Here is a 16,013-nt window from a genome sequence, read left to right on the forward strand (position 1 = left end):
GCTCCATTTATTCTGCGACTGGAGGAAAAAGCACCTGTACATCAGCCTCACCTCAAGGAGAGGTCAGAGAAAGGCATTAAAAACATGTCTTTTGCCATTGCAACCAACGTACTAGTGAAACAGTGCTGTTTTTCTGTCAGACCTTAGTGGCCTTTCATCACCTTTCGCCCTTTTCATATCGTTCAGACGGGTAATCACTGCTAACACCCTTAGGAGTTTTGTCTCTCAGTGAAGGTTAGATATGTTAACATACCTCCTCTACTTGGAATAGAGGTAAAATTTCTTTAAAGGAGATTCTTCAAAATGACGACCCCGGAATAATGCATTTATTATCAAGGTTACCTTGGTCCAAAGCTAATGGGCAGCTCCATTGTATTTCTCTGCACAGGTAGATGGATCCTTCTTAAGAAGAAGAATCTAACAGCCAGACCTCCCATAAACATAGTCCACACCTCAGAGTGACAGTTCTTTGCCTAGCTTTTACACAGTGGGGTACGATTCAGTTCTGCTGCAGTCACAGAGCTATGATAGGCTGATCAGAGGATGGGAGATAGAAATGTTGTTTGGAGAGGAGAAGGAAAATTTTTAAAAATCTTACTATCTCTCTTTCTGTCAACGTAGCAATCTTCACCGTGAAACTTCAACAACAAAACTCACAGCATCGCCCCTAGTCCTGCTGGTAGCAATAGTCAAGCGTTCTGGTCAGGCGTGGTCCTTCTCCACCCTTCAAAAAAAAGGTAGATACTCAAGGACAAGTTTTCAGTCTTACAGAGGGCTCTCTCCACTTTTAGGCTCAGTGACAATCAGTAGTCCCTGTGATAGGCAGTTAGATACGCTTTCATGAATAACAATTAGCTTATCTCAAAATGTATTTCAGCCAGCAATAATTCAGCATATCACTCCAAAGAAGCAGGTTACTGGATACCAAATTTATAACAGGAGATGTCATGTAGGTCATACAAAATCAGGGAAAAAATGGATATTTGCTAGTTTGTCACAAAATGTATCTACAGAGCTGCCTTCGTTGCCAGCTGCCCTTACTAACAAAGACAAGATTGGTATGTCTCTGTTAATAGCTACTGAATAGCTGGGACCAGCTCTTAGGCAGAGACGCAGGGGCATAAGCCCATCACACCCCTGAGAACGGAAGACCCCGGTGGACCCCCAGCACAGAGCTGGGAGGTAAGTGCGGCCCATGGTAGGAGGGCACGAGTTAGGAGCAGGGGCAACTGAGAGGAGCTGAGGGAAGTCACCCCTCCTTCCCCGCCCCCCCCCCCCCAGCTCCCACTTAGCCCAGCCCCCTAGGGAGCTGCATGACTGGAGACTTGCTTACAAGCTGTGAGATTTAAACTTTAATGGTCCCAGCTGAAGAAATAAAACTTCAGTTGGGACCAGCTCTCAGGAAGAGACGCGCAGGTGCTGTATGCAAACATGCCCGGCACACAAGTTAGCATGGGAGTTCATGCAGGAGGGCAAGCAAGAGGGGCACGAGGCTCTAGGCAGTGAGCCTGAAGAGAAGGGTTGGCACAGCAGTAGCCCAGGCTACTACTACCTGTGTAATGGTGGTGATGCGCTGCACCCCAAAGATCTCCTCTGTGTCTGGGACCTCCCCACTTCTGGTACCACTGAGCCCTCCACCCAGACAGAACCCATGGTTCCAGCCTCCACTCAAATGGGACCCCTGGCTCTTGGCTGTGGGGGCTGCCTGGAAAGACTGCAGGTTCCTGGGGTCAGGAGAAATGACACCTCCCCTTGTTTGGTTTACTCAGTGTTGGAGTCTCTGGAGTGCCAGATAGGGGAGCTCCAGGCTGTGGTGCAGAGGCTGCGTGCCATCAGGGATGGCAAAGAGAGATCGACTCTTACTGCCAGACTCTTCGCCTGAAGAATGAAGAGGGAAGCGCAAGGATGGCTGGCATGACAAAGGTGGACAAGAGGAGCTCCTGTGAAGTCCAGCTAGGGGACTCTTCGATGAAGGTTGTATCCGGCCCCAAGGCATGCTGCACCAGGGTCACCACCCCCCTGGAACTTCACAACAGATACAAACTCCTTGCAGCACCAGTAAAGCCAGCTGAGCCGCCAACTCCAGCACTCGAGGAAGAAAGGCAACTTGCAACCACCCCAAGGAAGAAACGCAGAGTGATCGTCATGGACAAAGATCCCCTCCGCATCTGGTACCACTGAGGCCTCCACCCAGACAGAACCCATGGTTCCAGCCTCCACTCAAATGGGGCCCCTGGCTCTTGGCTGTGGGGGTCAGAAGGAGTGATCTGCTGCCCCGGCCCCTTAGCCCATGAGGTCTGCTGCCTCCCAGGAGCCCATATGTGGGATGTAGCTGAAAGGATCCCAAAACTTGTTTGGCTCTCAGACCACTACCCCATGCTCCTCATCCATGTGGGCACAAATGACACAGCTCGAGCAATTCCAGCTGGGTTATGAGTGACTACAGGGCTCTTGGGGTAGGGCTCAAAGGGTTGGGGGCACAGGTAGTTTTTTCCTCAATCCTCCCAGTTATGGGTCACGGGCACAGGAGAGAGAGACGAATTGATGAAGTCAACAGAAGACTGCGGCACTGGTGCCATCGCGAAGGCTTTGATTTTTTCAACCGTAGTCCACACTTCAGAGCTGGAGGCATTGGTCTATTGGGAAGGGATGGCTTCCACCTCACTCCAATGGGGAAGAAGCTCTACTCGGCCAGAATGGCTGACCTACTTGACAGGGCTTTAAACTAAGCTTGCCGGGGGGTGAGCAGACAGCCACCAGTGCAAGCCCACCAAGTGTCAACCACAGAATCAGTAGGTCATGCAGCATAAGGGAATTCACCCCTACCCCATCCCAGGGACAGGACTCTTCATAGATTTTTAGGGTCAGAAGGGACCTGGTAGATCATCAGGTCTGACCCCCTGCTCCAGGCAGGAAAGAGTGCTGGGGTTAAGTAACCCCAGCTAGATGCCTGTCTAATCTCTTCTTGAACACCTCCAAGGTAGGGGAAAGCACCACCTCCCTTGGAAGCCCATTTCATATTTTGGCAACCCTTACCATAAAGAATTTCTTCCTTATGTCCAATCTAAATCTGTTCTCCTTCAGTTTGTGGCCGTTATTTCTGGTAACCTTAAGGGGCACCCTGGTAAACAGAATGTCCCCTATTCCCTGCTGACCCCCTGTGATGAGTTTGTAGGCAGCCAGGAGTGCTGGAAAGCCTAGGGTCTCAAATGGCAGGATTACTTGCTTGTGCACAAATGCCAAGAGCCTAGGGAAGAAACAGGAGGAACTGGCCCTCATCTACTATATGATCTCATAGGAATAACAGAGACCTGGTGGGACTCCACCTATGACTGGATCACAGGTATAGATGGCTATACCTTGTACAGGAGGGATCATATTGCTTAGAAAGGGCGGGTTGGAGCTCTGTATGTGAAGGAGCAGTACACTTCCCTACACGTGGAGTTTGGCACCCAAGATGGGTGACTTGAGACCCTTTGGGTTAGATTACAGGGTGAATGTGGTCAAGGGGATATAATGGTAAGAATTTACTACAGACTTCCTAATCATGAGGAAGATCTTGACCATGCATTCGCTAGAGAACTGGTAGAGGCTTCACGTTCTCAGTGCATGGTTGTCATGGGTGACTTCAACTACCCTGACATCTCATGGGAGAAACACTCTGCTAAATCTGATCGGTCATGTAGCTTTCTCACCTGCATTGACAAACTCTGCTAATCTCAAGAAATCTAAGGGCCATTAAGTGGTAAGGCACTCCTGGATCTGGTACTGGCCAAAGGAGATAATTTAGTGAGTGATCTGAGAAGCAAAGGGAAGCTGGGAGACAGTGACCACAAGTTGACCTCTTTCCATCACAAAACTGGCAAATCAGTCAGCAATGCAGAAATCCTTGATTTTAGGAAGGTTTACTTTCAGAAGCTCAGGAGGCTGGTTGCTGAGGCCTTGAGAAACTATGATCTGAAAGAGAGGGAAATCTACAATGAGTGATCATTCCTTAAGGACACGATCCTTGAAGCACAAGGGAAATCCATCCCAGCCCATAGAAAAGGTAGCAAAAGGGCTGGGTGATCCCCATGGCTAAATAGGGGACTCATGGACCTCTTATAGCTGAACAAAAGAAGCCTATAAGGGATGGAAGACAGGTAACATCACCAAGGAGGAGTATTCAGCACTGGCACACACCTGTAGGGAGCAAACTAGGAAAGGCAAGACTGAAACCAAACTCATACTGGCTACAGGATTCAAGGACAACAAGAAGTCCTTCTTCAGATACACAGGTAGTCAGAAGAGAAACAAGGACAACATTGGACCCTTGCTAAACCAAATGGGACATCTGACAACTGACACCCAGGAAAAAGCTAATCTCCTTAATGATTACTTTGCGTCAGTCTTCCACCATCCCAAGGGGATCACCCTGCCAAACTAGATGCAGGATTGCCAGGGTATGGGTGAACACACACCCAGTATTGGCAAAGATTTCATGAGGGAACACCTTGAGATGCTGGATATCCACAGATCAGCTGGTCCACATGGAATGCACCCAGAAGTGCTAAAGGAACTAGCTGACACCATAGCATGGCCAATGACGAGGACATTTGAGAACTTGTGGTGCTCAGTAAAGGTTCCTGAACATTGGAAAAGGGCCAATGTGTTGCCTATCTTCAAGAAAGTGGGGAAGGAAGATCCAGGGAACTACAGGCCAGTCAGTTTGACCTCAGTCCCTGGTAAGATATTAGAAAAAATCATCAAAGAAATCATTAAAAAAGCTAACGGAATGCAATATTCTGAAAGATAACCAACATGACTTTGTCGTGGGTAGGTCTTGCCTGACCAACTTCATTTCCTTCTATGACCAGGTGATGCATCACCTGGACAAAGGAGAAGAGGTTTATTTGGACTTGAAAAAAGTCTTTGACTTGGTCTCCCATGAAGTCCTCATGGTTAAACTGGGGAACTGTAGCCTAAACAACCTTAAGATCTGACGGCTTGGGAACTGGCTTTGTGGCTGGACCCAGAGAGTGATAGTCAATGGAACTGTATCAACATGGCACATGGTGACCAGCGGCGTCCCCCAGGGCTCCATACTTGGACCGGTACTCTTTAATTTATTTATAAGCGATCTGGATTCAGGTATCAAAAGCGGACTGGCTAAATTCACTGACGACACCACATTATGAGGAAGTGTGGTCACACTAGAGGATAGGCTGGCGATTCAGGCTGACCTGGACAGGCTCACAAGATGGGCAGATCAGCACATGATGGCATTCAACACAGAGAAATGCAAGGTGCTCCACCTCAGGATGGGTAGAAATCCACATCATACTTATAGGCTTGCCAGTGCTACACTCAGTAGCACTGTGACCAAAAGAGATGTGGGGATTATGATTGACCTTAAGATGAGCATGAACCACCACATGAGTGTGATGCCACAGCCAGCAAAGCAAACAAAACCCTGGTTGGTTTCTCTGATGCATCTCAAGCAAAACCCAGGAAGTCATTCTCCCACTTTACTTGGCCTTGGTGAGGCCACAGCTGGAATCCGGTTCAGGGCTCCGCACTTTAGAAAGGATGTGGAGAAGCTTGAGAGAGTCTAGAGGAGAGCCGTGCTCATGATTAGAGGACAAGAAAACAGGCCTTATGAGGAAAGGCTGAGAGACATAGGACTCTTCAGCCTGGAGAAGCAAAGGCTCAGGGGGGCTTGGTGGCAGCCTATAAGTATATAAGGGGTGTGCATCAGAAATTGGAAGAACATCTGTTCACCAGGGCACACCATGGTCTAACGGTAACAAACTCCAGAAAGACCATTTTAGGCTGGACATAAGAAAAATCTTCTTTACTGTCCAAGTCCCCAGAGCCTGGAATAGACTCCCCCCCCAGAAGTGGTGCAAGCACCTACTCTGGACACTTTTAAGAAACACTTGGATGCTTATCTTGCTGGGATCACTTGACACCAGCTGACTTCCTGCCTCTTGGGCAGGGGGCTGGACCCAATGATCTTGCGAGGTCCCTTCCAGCCCTAATGTCTATGAAATCTATGAATATCCAAGCCAAAGAGGGTCTTACTGTGCTAACACAGGATGTATGTGGCAGTCAGAGGTAGAATCCATCTTTCCTAGGTCCCATTTCAGGGCTTCAGACAGAAGGGAATATGTTTTAATCCTAATGGTTAAATATTGGTAATTATAAGCAACTGAAAATATGGTGTTTTAAAGAAACTAGTTAAATTAGCAGTTGGTTCAAAAGTGAGATCACCCACAAACTGTAGCATTTTGTGATTGTTTGTATGTTGGGAATACAAGGGAATTTTTGGACATGAAAAGCTGGTTAGTTCTTTTGGTTACTATGTTTATGTATGTGTCAAGGCTTACCTGTGCTGGAATTTTCTTTGCTTTTTCAGGTGTTTCAGATAAGTCACCTTAATTCCAATCAAAGTCTTGGTTTATGGAAATATAATTAAAGCACTAAACTATAATCTTCATAGGACTCAGATCTTAAGAAGCCAGATTCCCATTTTACATTATTCAGAGGTTACAAGACGGGTCATAAATGATCCAAATGCTCGGTGGTCATGTAGATTCATAACTTTATTGGAGACATCTGACTGCAGGATTTCTATGACCTTTAAGCTCATTCAAAAAAGAGGGATGGCATTTTCTAAGCTAAAGAGAAAATTTGCTAAGCTGCCACTTAGAATTCAATCTAACTTTCCCAGACACTACTAGTGAGTGAATGGCAATGCTTCTTCATATACAGAAATTCCAGCCTAGATACCATCATTTATTATAGTAAAAACTGCTTTTTGTGTTTTTGTTAACAGGTTGTCATGGCCCCTTTCTGTACACAATTGTTGAATTGTTCCACAAACATCTTTTGTTCCAGGCCAAAATCCCCATTCTGTTAATTACCTTTTAGACAAAAGAATTTCCCAATCGAAAATGACCCTCCTTTTGGTTCTTTGACAAATTCTGAGAGATCATTGTGTGTATACAGTTCTACTTAGATCAGGGGTGGGTAAAATGCAGCCTGTGGGCTGAATGTGGCTCGCCAAGCCATTCTATCCCGCCTGCAGGGCCCCTAATAAATTTAGAAAATTAGTATTAACCTGCCCTGAGTTGCCTGTCATGCAGCCCTTGATGGCTTGCCAAAACTCAGTAAGCGGCCCTCTGCCCAAAATAACTGCCCACCCCTGACTTAGATATAATTTAATAAATATAGTCCAGTGTTATTCACCTAAATAACAAATCAGATAAACTGTCAGGGGTGAGTAGACACAACTTACTAGCTCTGAATCAGAGAAGTTTCTTGCTGAAATATAACGTAAAGGAAAGAAACAAGGACTAGGTACATACATTACACAGAAACTGGTATAAGTGTTTGGAAACCAGTCTAAATGTGTAACAAAACAGAAGCTCAGTGCACACAGACTAGTTGGGGGCATGTGCCCAGCAGCCTGTTAGGGGTGATCAGCTGCTTGGCTGCATTTGGCTGCCCTCAGCAGTCTCCAGCAGGCTGGGAGACCAGGGCAGGCATCTGTGTGCCCTCCCCACTAAAGGGCGAACATGTGTTCTGTTCAGTCCTGATCCAATCTACGTAGTTTAAAGAAACCTCTGAAGGTTTAATCGATTCCACCTCAGGCTTTTTGAATGTCTGTACCTAGCCAAAAGATCCTCCTGTCTTGTCCAGTCTATGTTAAATGCAGATTTCACCCCTAGCCCACTCTGCATTTTCTCTTGTGCAGAAAGCCAATATGGTACAAAAATATTTTCTGTAATACTGATTGACTTCAGATTCAACTAATCTTATTGCCCAGCTGGTTTTAGAAACAGAGCTTTATGATATCTACATTTTTTTCTTATGACAAGGAAGGAGATATTAAATTAGTTCACAGAGGTTTAACAGATCTGAAGATATTGCCAGCCTTTACGTAACAGTCTGGAAATTCTACAACTGGACAGTCCTAACTTATCATATCTCAGATTGATTATATAGAGATTAAAGGAATTGCTTTATCTTAACAGGCCCTCAAAGTCTTGTTCTGTTTAGCAAAACATTTTCCTAACTTAACATACAGTAATGGAGCACTTTTCTAACAGTAACCCGTATGTTAATACCACACTTAAGAGTTAGACTCATTGCCAGGTTTTTCCCCTCAAAGTCACAACCCAGTATTCATTCTGAGAGACATCATGCTGTGTCCCCATGCTTGTACATTGATGTGTATGGGTAAAGTGGACTTTGGCTGCAGTGGTACCAGTGAAGTGCTGCTGCATAGTGTAGCAGAATTCAGCAAGTCTGCTTCTAAACAAGTACCTGAATTTAATAGTGTAAAATGGGGATTTGGGGCAGAAATTAAATTCCCTTCCATGCAGAAACAGCTGAAGAGCCACTCTCCAATGGGTAATTCCTTTATGATTCCCAGTGCATGCATCTGAGTGCACAGATCCATTATTCAGGCTGTGGGATGAGAACAAGATTTTAGATAGTTTGGCAGTTTGTATTAGCAAGGTCAGACTGCTTCTTATTTGAAAAGCATAATTTGGAAGAGTCACTCCGAACTTGGTGGAAATCTCAGTAGCTTATTTGTAGAATTTACGGTTGTCTTAAAAATCCTTTTACTCAAATATGCTATAGGAGTGGGATTTAAGTATCTCCTTGACCCTGGGCATATCCTTCTACTTTAATTTGAAAAAAATACAGTGTAATTGAATGAAGTTATTTATGCTTTAGTTCGTCGGCAGTGCTCTGTTGCTTTATACCTGCACATAAAATACAAGTAGCTTTTCTGAAGTATGGGTTAAAAGAATAGTGACAGCACATTGCCTCAGGAATTGTTTCCTGACTGGAATTTTTCTGTATATCTGAGTCAAAATAAAAATGAGGACATACTTTTAGTGTGCATGTAGTAGGAAGATTGGACCAGATCCTGATCTCTTCAAGTCAAGTCAAGAATATGTCATTTACTTTATGGGAACAGAATTACGGAATAGAATTAAGAACATTATATTTATTTTTAAATGCCATAAAAATCTCAATTTTGCTTGCAAAAAACGTATCCTAAATGCTGGATAATGGCTGTTTCTCTTACTTTGTCAATTTGGATAAAAGAATTTAAATCGTACTTTGACCTGTTTTAATTGCTTTATATCTTAATGGGAAAAACAAGGAAACTAGAATATTAGCAAAGCATGCCTTACTTCTCGTAATTACTCTTAATAATTGCTATTGCTCTAAGTGCCATCAGTAAGTAAATCTTGAAGAATAGGTTGTTGATTCCTGTGCTTGATCCCATTAATATTAAAGATAGATGTTAAAAGTATGAATAAAAGTAATAATGAATAGCTAATTACATCATTTTAAAGATGTTTTCAGAGTTTTGTTATTTCTGTTTATTTTTTATTTTTATTTTCAGTATAATAAAATCAAAGATAAAATAAATTCTGTTACGATCTATTAAGGAGGAATATTCCAGTGAAATAGAATAAGGCAAAGAGATCAGTTTAGGGGAAAGTGGCTTTCATGCCTATCTTTGTTACAGAATAAAGAGTATGTATGTCGAGGCCATGACTACGAAAGGCTGGAGGCCTTCCAACAGAGGATGCTGAGTGAATTCCCACAAGCTATTGCGATGCAGCACCCAAACCATCCAGATGACTCCATCTTGCAGTGTGATGCTCAGTGTATCCTTTAATGAACAGACAGTCTCATGTTAATAAAATTGTTGTAGGACATAAAGGGTGAGGGGCTGTTTTTTAGAGCTTCATTTTTTCATATCTGTGTCTAGTAATAGACATTATGATTACATTAATCTCTTTATTTAGTGAACATCCAGTTGGACATAATAGCCCTGTTTTGCTCAGAGAATACTGTAAGTCAAAGCTGATGTATATTTGCAAAACTGTATAGGAAAATTTACACAGCATCAGGTGCTGTCCATATTTTGCTCTAACCTGTACTGATAGCACTCTTCTAAAGGATATAACATTTCACCAAACATCCACCCAGATACCTTCTGCAATTCTCTAAAAGAGAGCTTTGCATTTAGATTCATGTCTGGTCTCAACATATTTCCTATTTTGTTTGTCACTTCAGCCACTTTTCACACTGCACATTCTCTCACATTCCAACAGCGTGCCTTTATCACACAGAATATCAGACTTGAATCTGCTTCTTCCCCTTGATACTGATCTGCATTGGGACTTTAAATGCTGAAAATAAAAGTATGAAGCTGCGCAGCATATCAGGACTGACTCGCATAGCATTTATATGGGATTGTGGACATTTTTACCCTGACAGCAGGAAAAGATTGCTGGTTGGCTCTTCTTTCAGGGATGCTGAACAATATTTTTTGAATAAGGCTATTTGTCAGTGGGCAGATCTACACATGCATTAAGGCCCTTTTTCTAATGCGCATTAAATTTAGTACCTCCAATGTGAGGTACTAAAATGTGCATTAAGTTGCCTTAATGCACAGTAATGAATGTGCAGGTTTTTTAAATGATGCTTAACGTGCAGTAGCTTATCTTTCTGTGCACTAGCATAATAGCGCGGTTTTTCACATGATGCTTTAATGCGCAGTAAAATAGGCTGCAGCACATTAGAGCACACATATAGATACACTCAGAGAAGTCAATTTACCACCAGCAGCTTCATCAGTATTTCCCACTCCCATTGCAGTCTTTCATCCCTCATCAATCCTACACCTTTTTAATGCGACTTTTGGCTTGATACAAAAGTTGATCCAACTTAACTAAATAGGCTTCTAAACTGAGTTATTTTAATCAGTACAGGTTTAGGTGCAGAGAAGGCCTAACTGATTAAAATTATTTTCAAAGGTATTGAGGTGCTGAAAGCCCTTGGCACACATTCATTTCATGTTGCCATGGGATCTGATCCCCAATCACAACAATCATCTGATCCCCAATTCCAACAATCATGCCTCCTGCCATGCCATATATGCATGGCAGAAGGCATGATGGTTGGACTCAGGGATTAGGTGCCATTGTGCCATTACTACTTGCTAGGGCAGAGGAAGCTCAAGATCATAACCTGGGCTCCCCCTGCACCAGCAAGTTGAAGGAGGAATATCAGCACATCCAGCCAGGGCCAGCAGTCAACTGATTGTCATCTCCAGCCCCTGGGACCACACTGGGGACTTGAACCATCTCTGGAGTAGTCTGGGGCTGGAGCTGACAATCAACTGATTGTTAGCCCCAGCTGGGATAGTCCCAGGTTTGGTTTGAGACCAGGGCTGTCCAACCAGGCCGAGAATCATCAAAACCCAATACCCAGCAGCTCTGGCACTAGTTTTAAGTCCCCAGTGGGGACGCCTGAGGAAGCTGCTTCAGCACACTCTTTAAAACTCCCTGGGCACCAGAAGCTAGAGACCAGTGAACATCTGCCTGCTGTCTGATCTGGGGAGTTTTAAAAAGAACAGCTACAGCCCAGGGATCCATGGTGCAGGGCACAGGCAGCTGGGGAGATGGGAACTCCTGGCTCCCTGGTAGCCCATCCCCCCACCATGAATATTTCATATCTTTGTGGTGCATTTGCTATATTATTATGCCATAAATTGGCTTTAACACAGAGGTGGGGGCAGAATGCAGCCCACGGGCCAGATGCGGCTTGCCAGGCCATTCTATCTGGCCTGCGGGGCCCCTAAAAAATTTAGAAAATTAATATTTCTCTGCCCCTGGCTGTCTGTCATCCAGCCCTCAATGGCTTACCAAAACTCAGTAAGCAGCCCTCCGCCCAAAATAATTGTCTGCCCTTGCTTTAACACGTGGCAAGGTTACTGTTTATGGCATGATTAAAATTTAGATCATGCCTTAATTGTAACATATGTCAGGGCCAGGGATCCTGATGGATGAGAAGTGAGATTTACAAAAATGTCTAAGCAGGCAGATACATAACTCTATCCAAATCAATGGGAATTAGGTGTCTTATCTGCCTTGGCACTTCTGTACATCTCACTAGGCACCTAGCTACGTGTTCAGGTACCAAAATATGATTGATACATCTGGCTTTAGGATCCTTAGACTCTAGAGGGTCCTGTGGTGCTGGTGGTGCTAGTACCATGTTGTTTTTACCTTAAAGCAGCCATGAGTAGAGAGAAGTACTGCAGTAGGAGAGCATGGATTTCATACCCATTGCAGTTCTTATGACAATTTCTGACATCCCTAAGAGAGGTGAAACAGAATTGTGCCTCCTTTCACTTGGGAAGACAACTCACTGATTTTCTTTTTGGTGCCATTGTGTGTTTCTTTGACTCACCCATTTGCAGATTTGCAGATTTATGCAGTGACTCCCATCCCAGAAAGTATAGATGTGCTGCAAATGGACCGAGTCCCTGACCGCATAAAGAGCTTTTATCGTGTTAATAATATCAGGAAATTCCGCTATGATAGGCCTTTTCACAAAGGCCCAAAGGACAAGGAGAATGAATTTAAGGTGGGTGGAGTTAGTCATGGTAATTAAGTGTTAATTTCTCCAGGGCAGTAACATTCTTACTAATTCTATATTGACGCAGCACCTCACACGATCCTAATTCCATGGCTCAAGGTATGAAGCAACGAGACTCGCTTTGCTTATTGACATATAATTACTCAGAGAGTTAGCTTGGCTCCCAGCTTATTGATAGGAGAGCTGTGGGGCTGAGCTTTAGTGACTAATAGGGAAATATAACACACTTCTATAAAGCATACTGAGAGTTGATAGTGGGGGTGAAGGAGGAGAGGGGGATATTGCAACCTTCAGTTTCATGCTACAGTCCTTTTTTTAAAACACAATACCTGCTCAGGAGATTGATACATTCTCAGTTGAAGCCAGGTGGGGTTAACTGCAGAGGACAGTGGTAAGCCTGAGATTTTGATTCACCATGTTCTTCATCTTCTGTATTATTTTTCTCAGAGCTTGTGGATTGAACGTACCACTCTGACCCTGACACACAGTTTACCTGGGATCTCTCGGTGGTTTGAAGTGGAGAGGAGAGAGCTGGTAACATTCATTATATTTCTAACTGGAATTTGAATGGCTAATTTCTTCAAGACCTAGGATAAGCAACCTAAAGACTCTTGGTTGGGGTCTTGCAGTTGAAAAAAAATTCACATTTCATCAGCAGATGTTGAGTTTATTCCTTTCTCATAGTTTCTCTAGCTGAAACAGTTGCTAAACATAGCCAGAGAAGTAACGTAAAGGGGATGGAACAGTCAGGTGAAGTAGGTGCCAATACAGGGGGATGATGAATCCTGGTGCCATCTCCCATCAGTCATTTGAAGATGCGATAGATATTATAGTTGCTAACTAAGCTGAGTGTGTGGTCAGAGGAACTGCCCAATGCTGCCCAACAGTGAAATGTTTGTGAAAAGCTGGCTATGTAGCTAGCTAGTTTGTGAATCCCCCAAAATCCCAAGAGTGCTTATCAAATAATAGTGGGGATTAATTTCATAGTAAGAAGGACTATAATAGCACTAAAGTGCTCATGACATTTATTACTTTGTAGGTTGAAGTAAGCCCTTTGGAAAATGCCATTCAAGTGGTTGAGAACAAAAATCAGGAGTTGAGGACATTGATCAGCCAGTATCAGCACAAACAAATGCATGGGAACATTAACCTGCTCAGCATGTGCCTGAATGGAGTGATTGATGCTGCTGTGAATGGCGGCATAGCACGGTACCAGGAGGTAAGTCAGGATGGTTCCTCTGAACTTAGTATCAACCTCTTAAAAACAATTTCTCGCTAGAATTTCTCCTACTGTACAGAAGAGAACGTGACTAAGAAACATGTCAGATAGAAAAAATATACATATATACTCAAATTTCATCACCTGATCCCATGTTGCATAGTGAAGCTTCACATTTTGTTGTTTTACTGCAGCTTTGGGAAGTACTATATTTACTCAAAGATAAGACAACTCCCTGACAGTTGATTCTGTTTATGGAAAATTTATAAATTTGATATAATTTTCCAGGTATAGAATCTTATTATTGAAGTTTACCTTCTTCCCACTGGTACAGCAGAGAAAATAAATCTGGGGGATCAGGTAGTCCCCTTGGCCACTGCCCCCCAACTTCTTCCCTACCTCCTTACTGTCAGACCCTCCTCTACCTGGGCACATGGAAGTAAGAGCAAATTTGAAAACACTGACCTTGAAATAAACATAGCAGTAGTCATTTGCATATAGTACAAAAAGGTAAAATGTATCAATTGTGGATGGACAAAGTCTATGGGTACAAAGACTTAGTTCATCAACAGTTGATGCATTTTACCTTTTTTTTTAAAACTGCTGCAGATTTTAGCCAGGTACTTCATAAACACACTCTTAAATAGAACCATTGGTACCTACTTATCTATAGTGCAAACTATTTTTTTGTCTTTTCAAGGCTAAATCTGTTCCAAATTCAATTGAGTAAAGCCCAATAGTCAAGTTCCAAAATTTAACTGAACAGAAGTCAGTTGTCAAGTCTGTGTGGCTCTACCACCAGGCAAGTATCCTCCCTCCCAAATCCAAGCAGGTGTCCTATGTGCAAGCCCCAGGCCTGAAGGCCTTTGTATTCAGATGTCCTCTGCCTCATTTGATCTCTTGGCTAAGGGCAAGTGAAAGTAGGGGGCATCTGAATTCCAAGGCCTCCAAGCTTGAGGCTTGCACATAAGATGCCTGCCATGGATTTGGGAGTATGTGAAGCCCCAGGCTGAAGTGTCTGGGAGTTAGGATACTTACTGATGGTAGTGCCACACAAATTTGAATGATTGAGCTCTGCTCAGATGATAGAATTTGGACCTGATTTGGCCTGATACATGACATTTAAAAAAAAAAAAAAAGAAATCAGAATTTTTGGCACTAGGGGAGGGTGTCGGAGCTTGCTTCAGCCTCTCCAAGTGCTGGCCTTGTATTGCAGTACCTCTAGGCCCACTGCTCATTCTCTCCTGGGGGAACAACTGCCTGCTTTTTTAAGAGCCACACAAAAAAAAGGCTCCCATCAGCATGTTTGTTCAGTATGGGCCACATGTTTTATAGTCATGTTCAGTGTTGGCTGCATTTAATCAGCTGCATAGTTGGTTTTCATTAGACAGTGTATTTGATAAGGTTTCCTTGTATGTGAATGTAAGACGAGGGGCTTGTCTTGTATTCTTTTTAAATATGGTTTAAATGCCTTCTGAAGGGAAGTTGCTGACTGATGCTTCTGAAAAATTGTCTTTTCTTGACAACTTCCAATGTAGCCTTAGCCCTACAGGCAGTAGCATAACTTGGGGGTAGGTGACTGGGGCATCAGCCCTGGGTGCCAGTTCAGAAGGGACACCATTATGGAGCCCCTGGGGAGCCTGCACCACTACTGCTGCCTGTGTGCTTGTGTCTGGGCAGCAACAGCAGCAGCAGCCCTTGTCACTTCCAAAGTCTGTGCAAGGAAGTAAACATTCCCCTTGCCAAGCCCCAGGTGCCAACATTCAAATTTTACACCTCTGCCTACAGGAAACTGATATGCTGTTTCCTTGGTCTGGAGTTATTTAAAGATGTACATTGGGAAAAGGAGATTTAGGGACACTTACCACATGATGATGATGATGGGCCATATATCTAGGTCATGTATGCCCTGCAGAGAAGCACAGAAAATGCTCATCATCCTTTACATTATTTACTACTTCAGTCACTTGTTTCCTACAGCTCCTCGACATAATTGAGTGAAACCTATATAAAATTCCAGTAATGGGCTGAGCAGAGGCATAGTGGTATTACTCTGCACTGTCTTTTGGGGAGATTTAATTGGCTCCTTGATCCATTTGGGGTTGAGAGGGCATACTGTATAATATTTAACTGTGGCCTCTTTGACTAATTGAGCAGGAGAATTATCTGGAGAGTTAAAACCATACTAATATAGTCCCAGAACGCTAAAAGAAATCAATAAAATGAAATTTCTACTGCTTGCCTAATATAAATGCATCCCCTAGGATTTTTGTCCCTTTTCTGCTCCCTCTGTGACATACAAGCATAATGAAATGTTTCCTAATAAGCAGATTTT

At 43.6% G+C, this 16,013-nt stretch overlaps 1 protein-coding gene across 8 annotated transcripts in view; it reads left to right on the forward strand.

Annotated features, from left to right (window-relative positions):
• Nucleotides 1-16,013, forward strand: part of DOCK3 (dedicator of cytokinesis 3) — a 664,549-nt gene that overhangs the window by 604,751 nt on the left and 43,785 nt on the right. For all 8 annotated transcript variants that reach the window (XM_059715389.1, XM_059715393.1, XM_059715390.1 and 5 more), the window contains exons 41-44: nt 9,536-9,677; nt 12,281-12,447; nt 12,907-12,993; nt 13,499-13,678. In XM_059715389.1, the coding sequence (XP_059571372.1) occupies nt 9,536-9,677; nt 12,281-12,447; nt 12,907-12,993; nt 13,499-13,678 (576 nt within the window). The remainder of the gene's footprint in view (nt 1-9,535; nt 9,678-12,280; nt 12,448-12,906; nt 12,994-13,498; nt 13,679-16,013) is intronic.

This window comes from Alligator mississippiensis, chromosome 12 (assembly GCF_030867095.1).
Source record: "Alligator mississippiensis isolate rAllMis1 chromosome 12, rAllMis1, whole genome shotgun sequence".
Taxonomy (NCBI): Eukaryota; Metazoa; Chordata; order Crocodylia; family Alligatoridae; genus Alligator; species Alligator mississippiensis.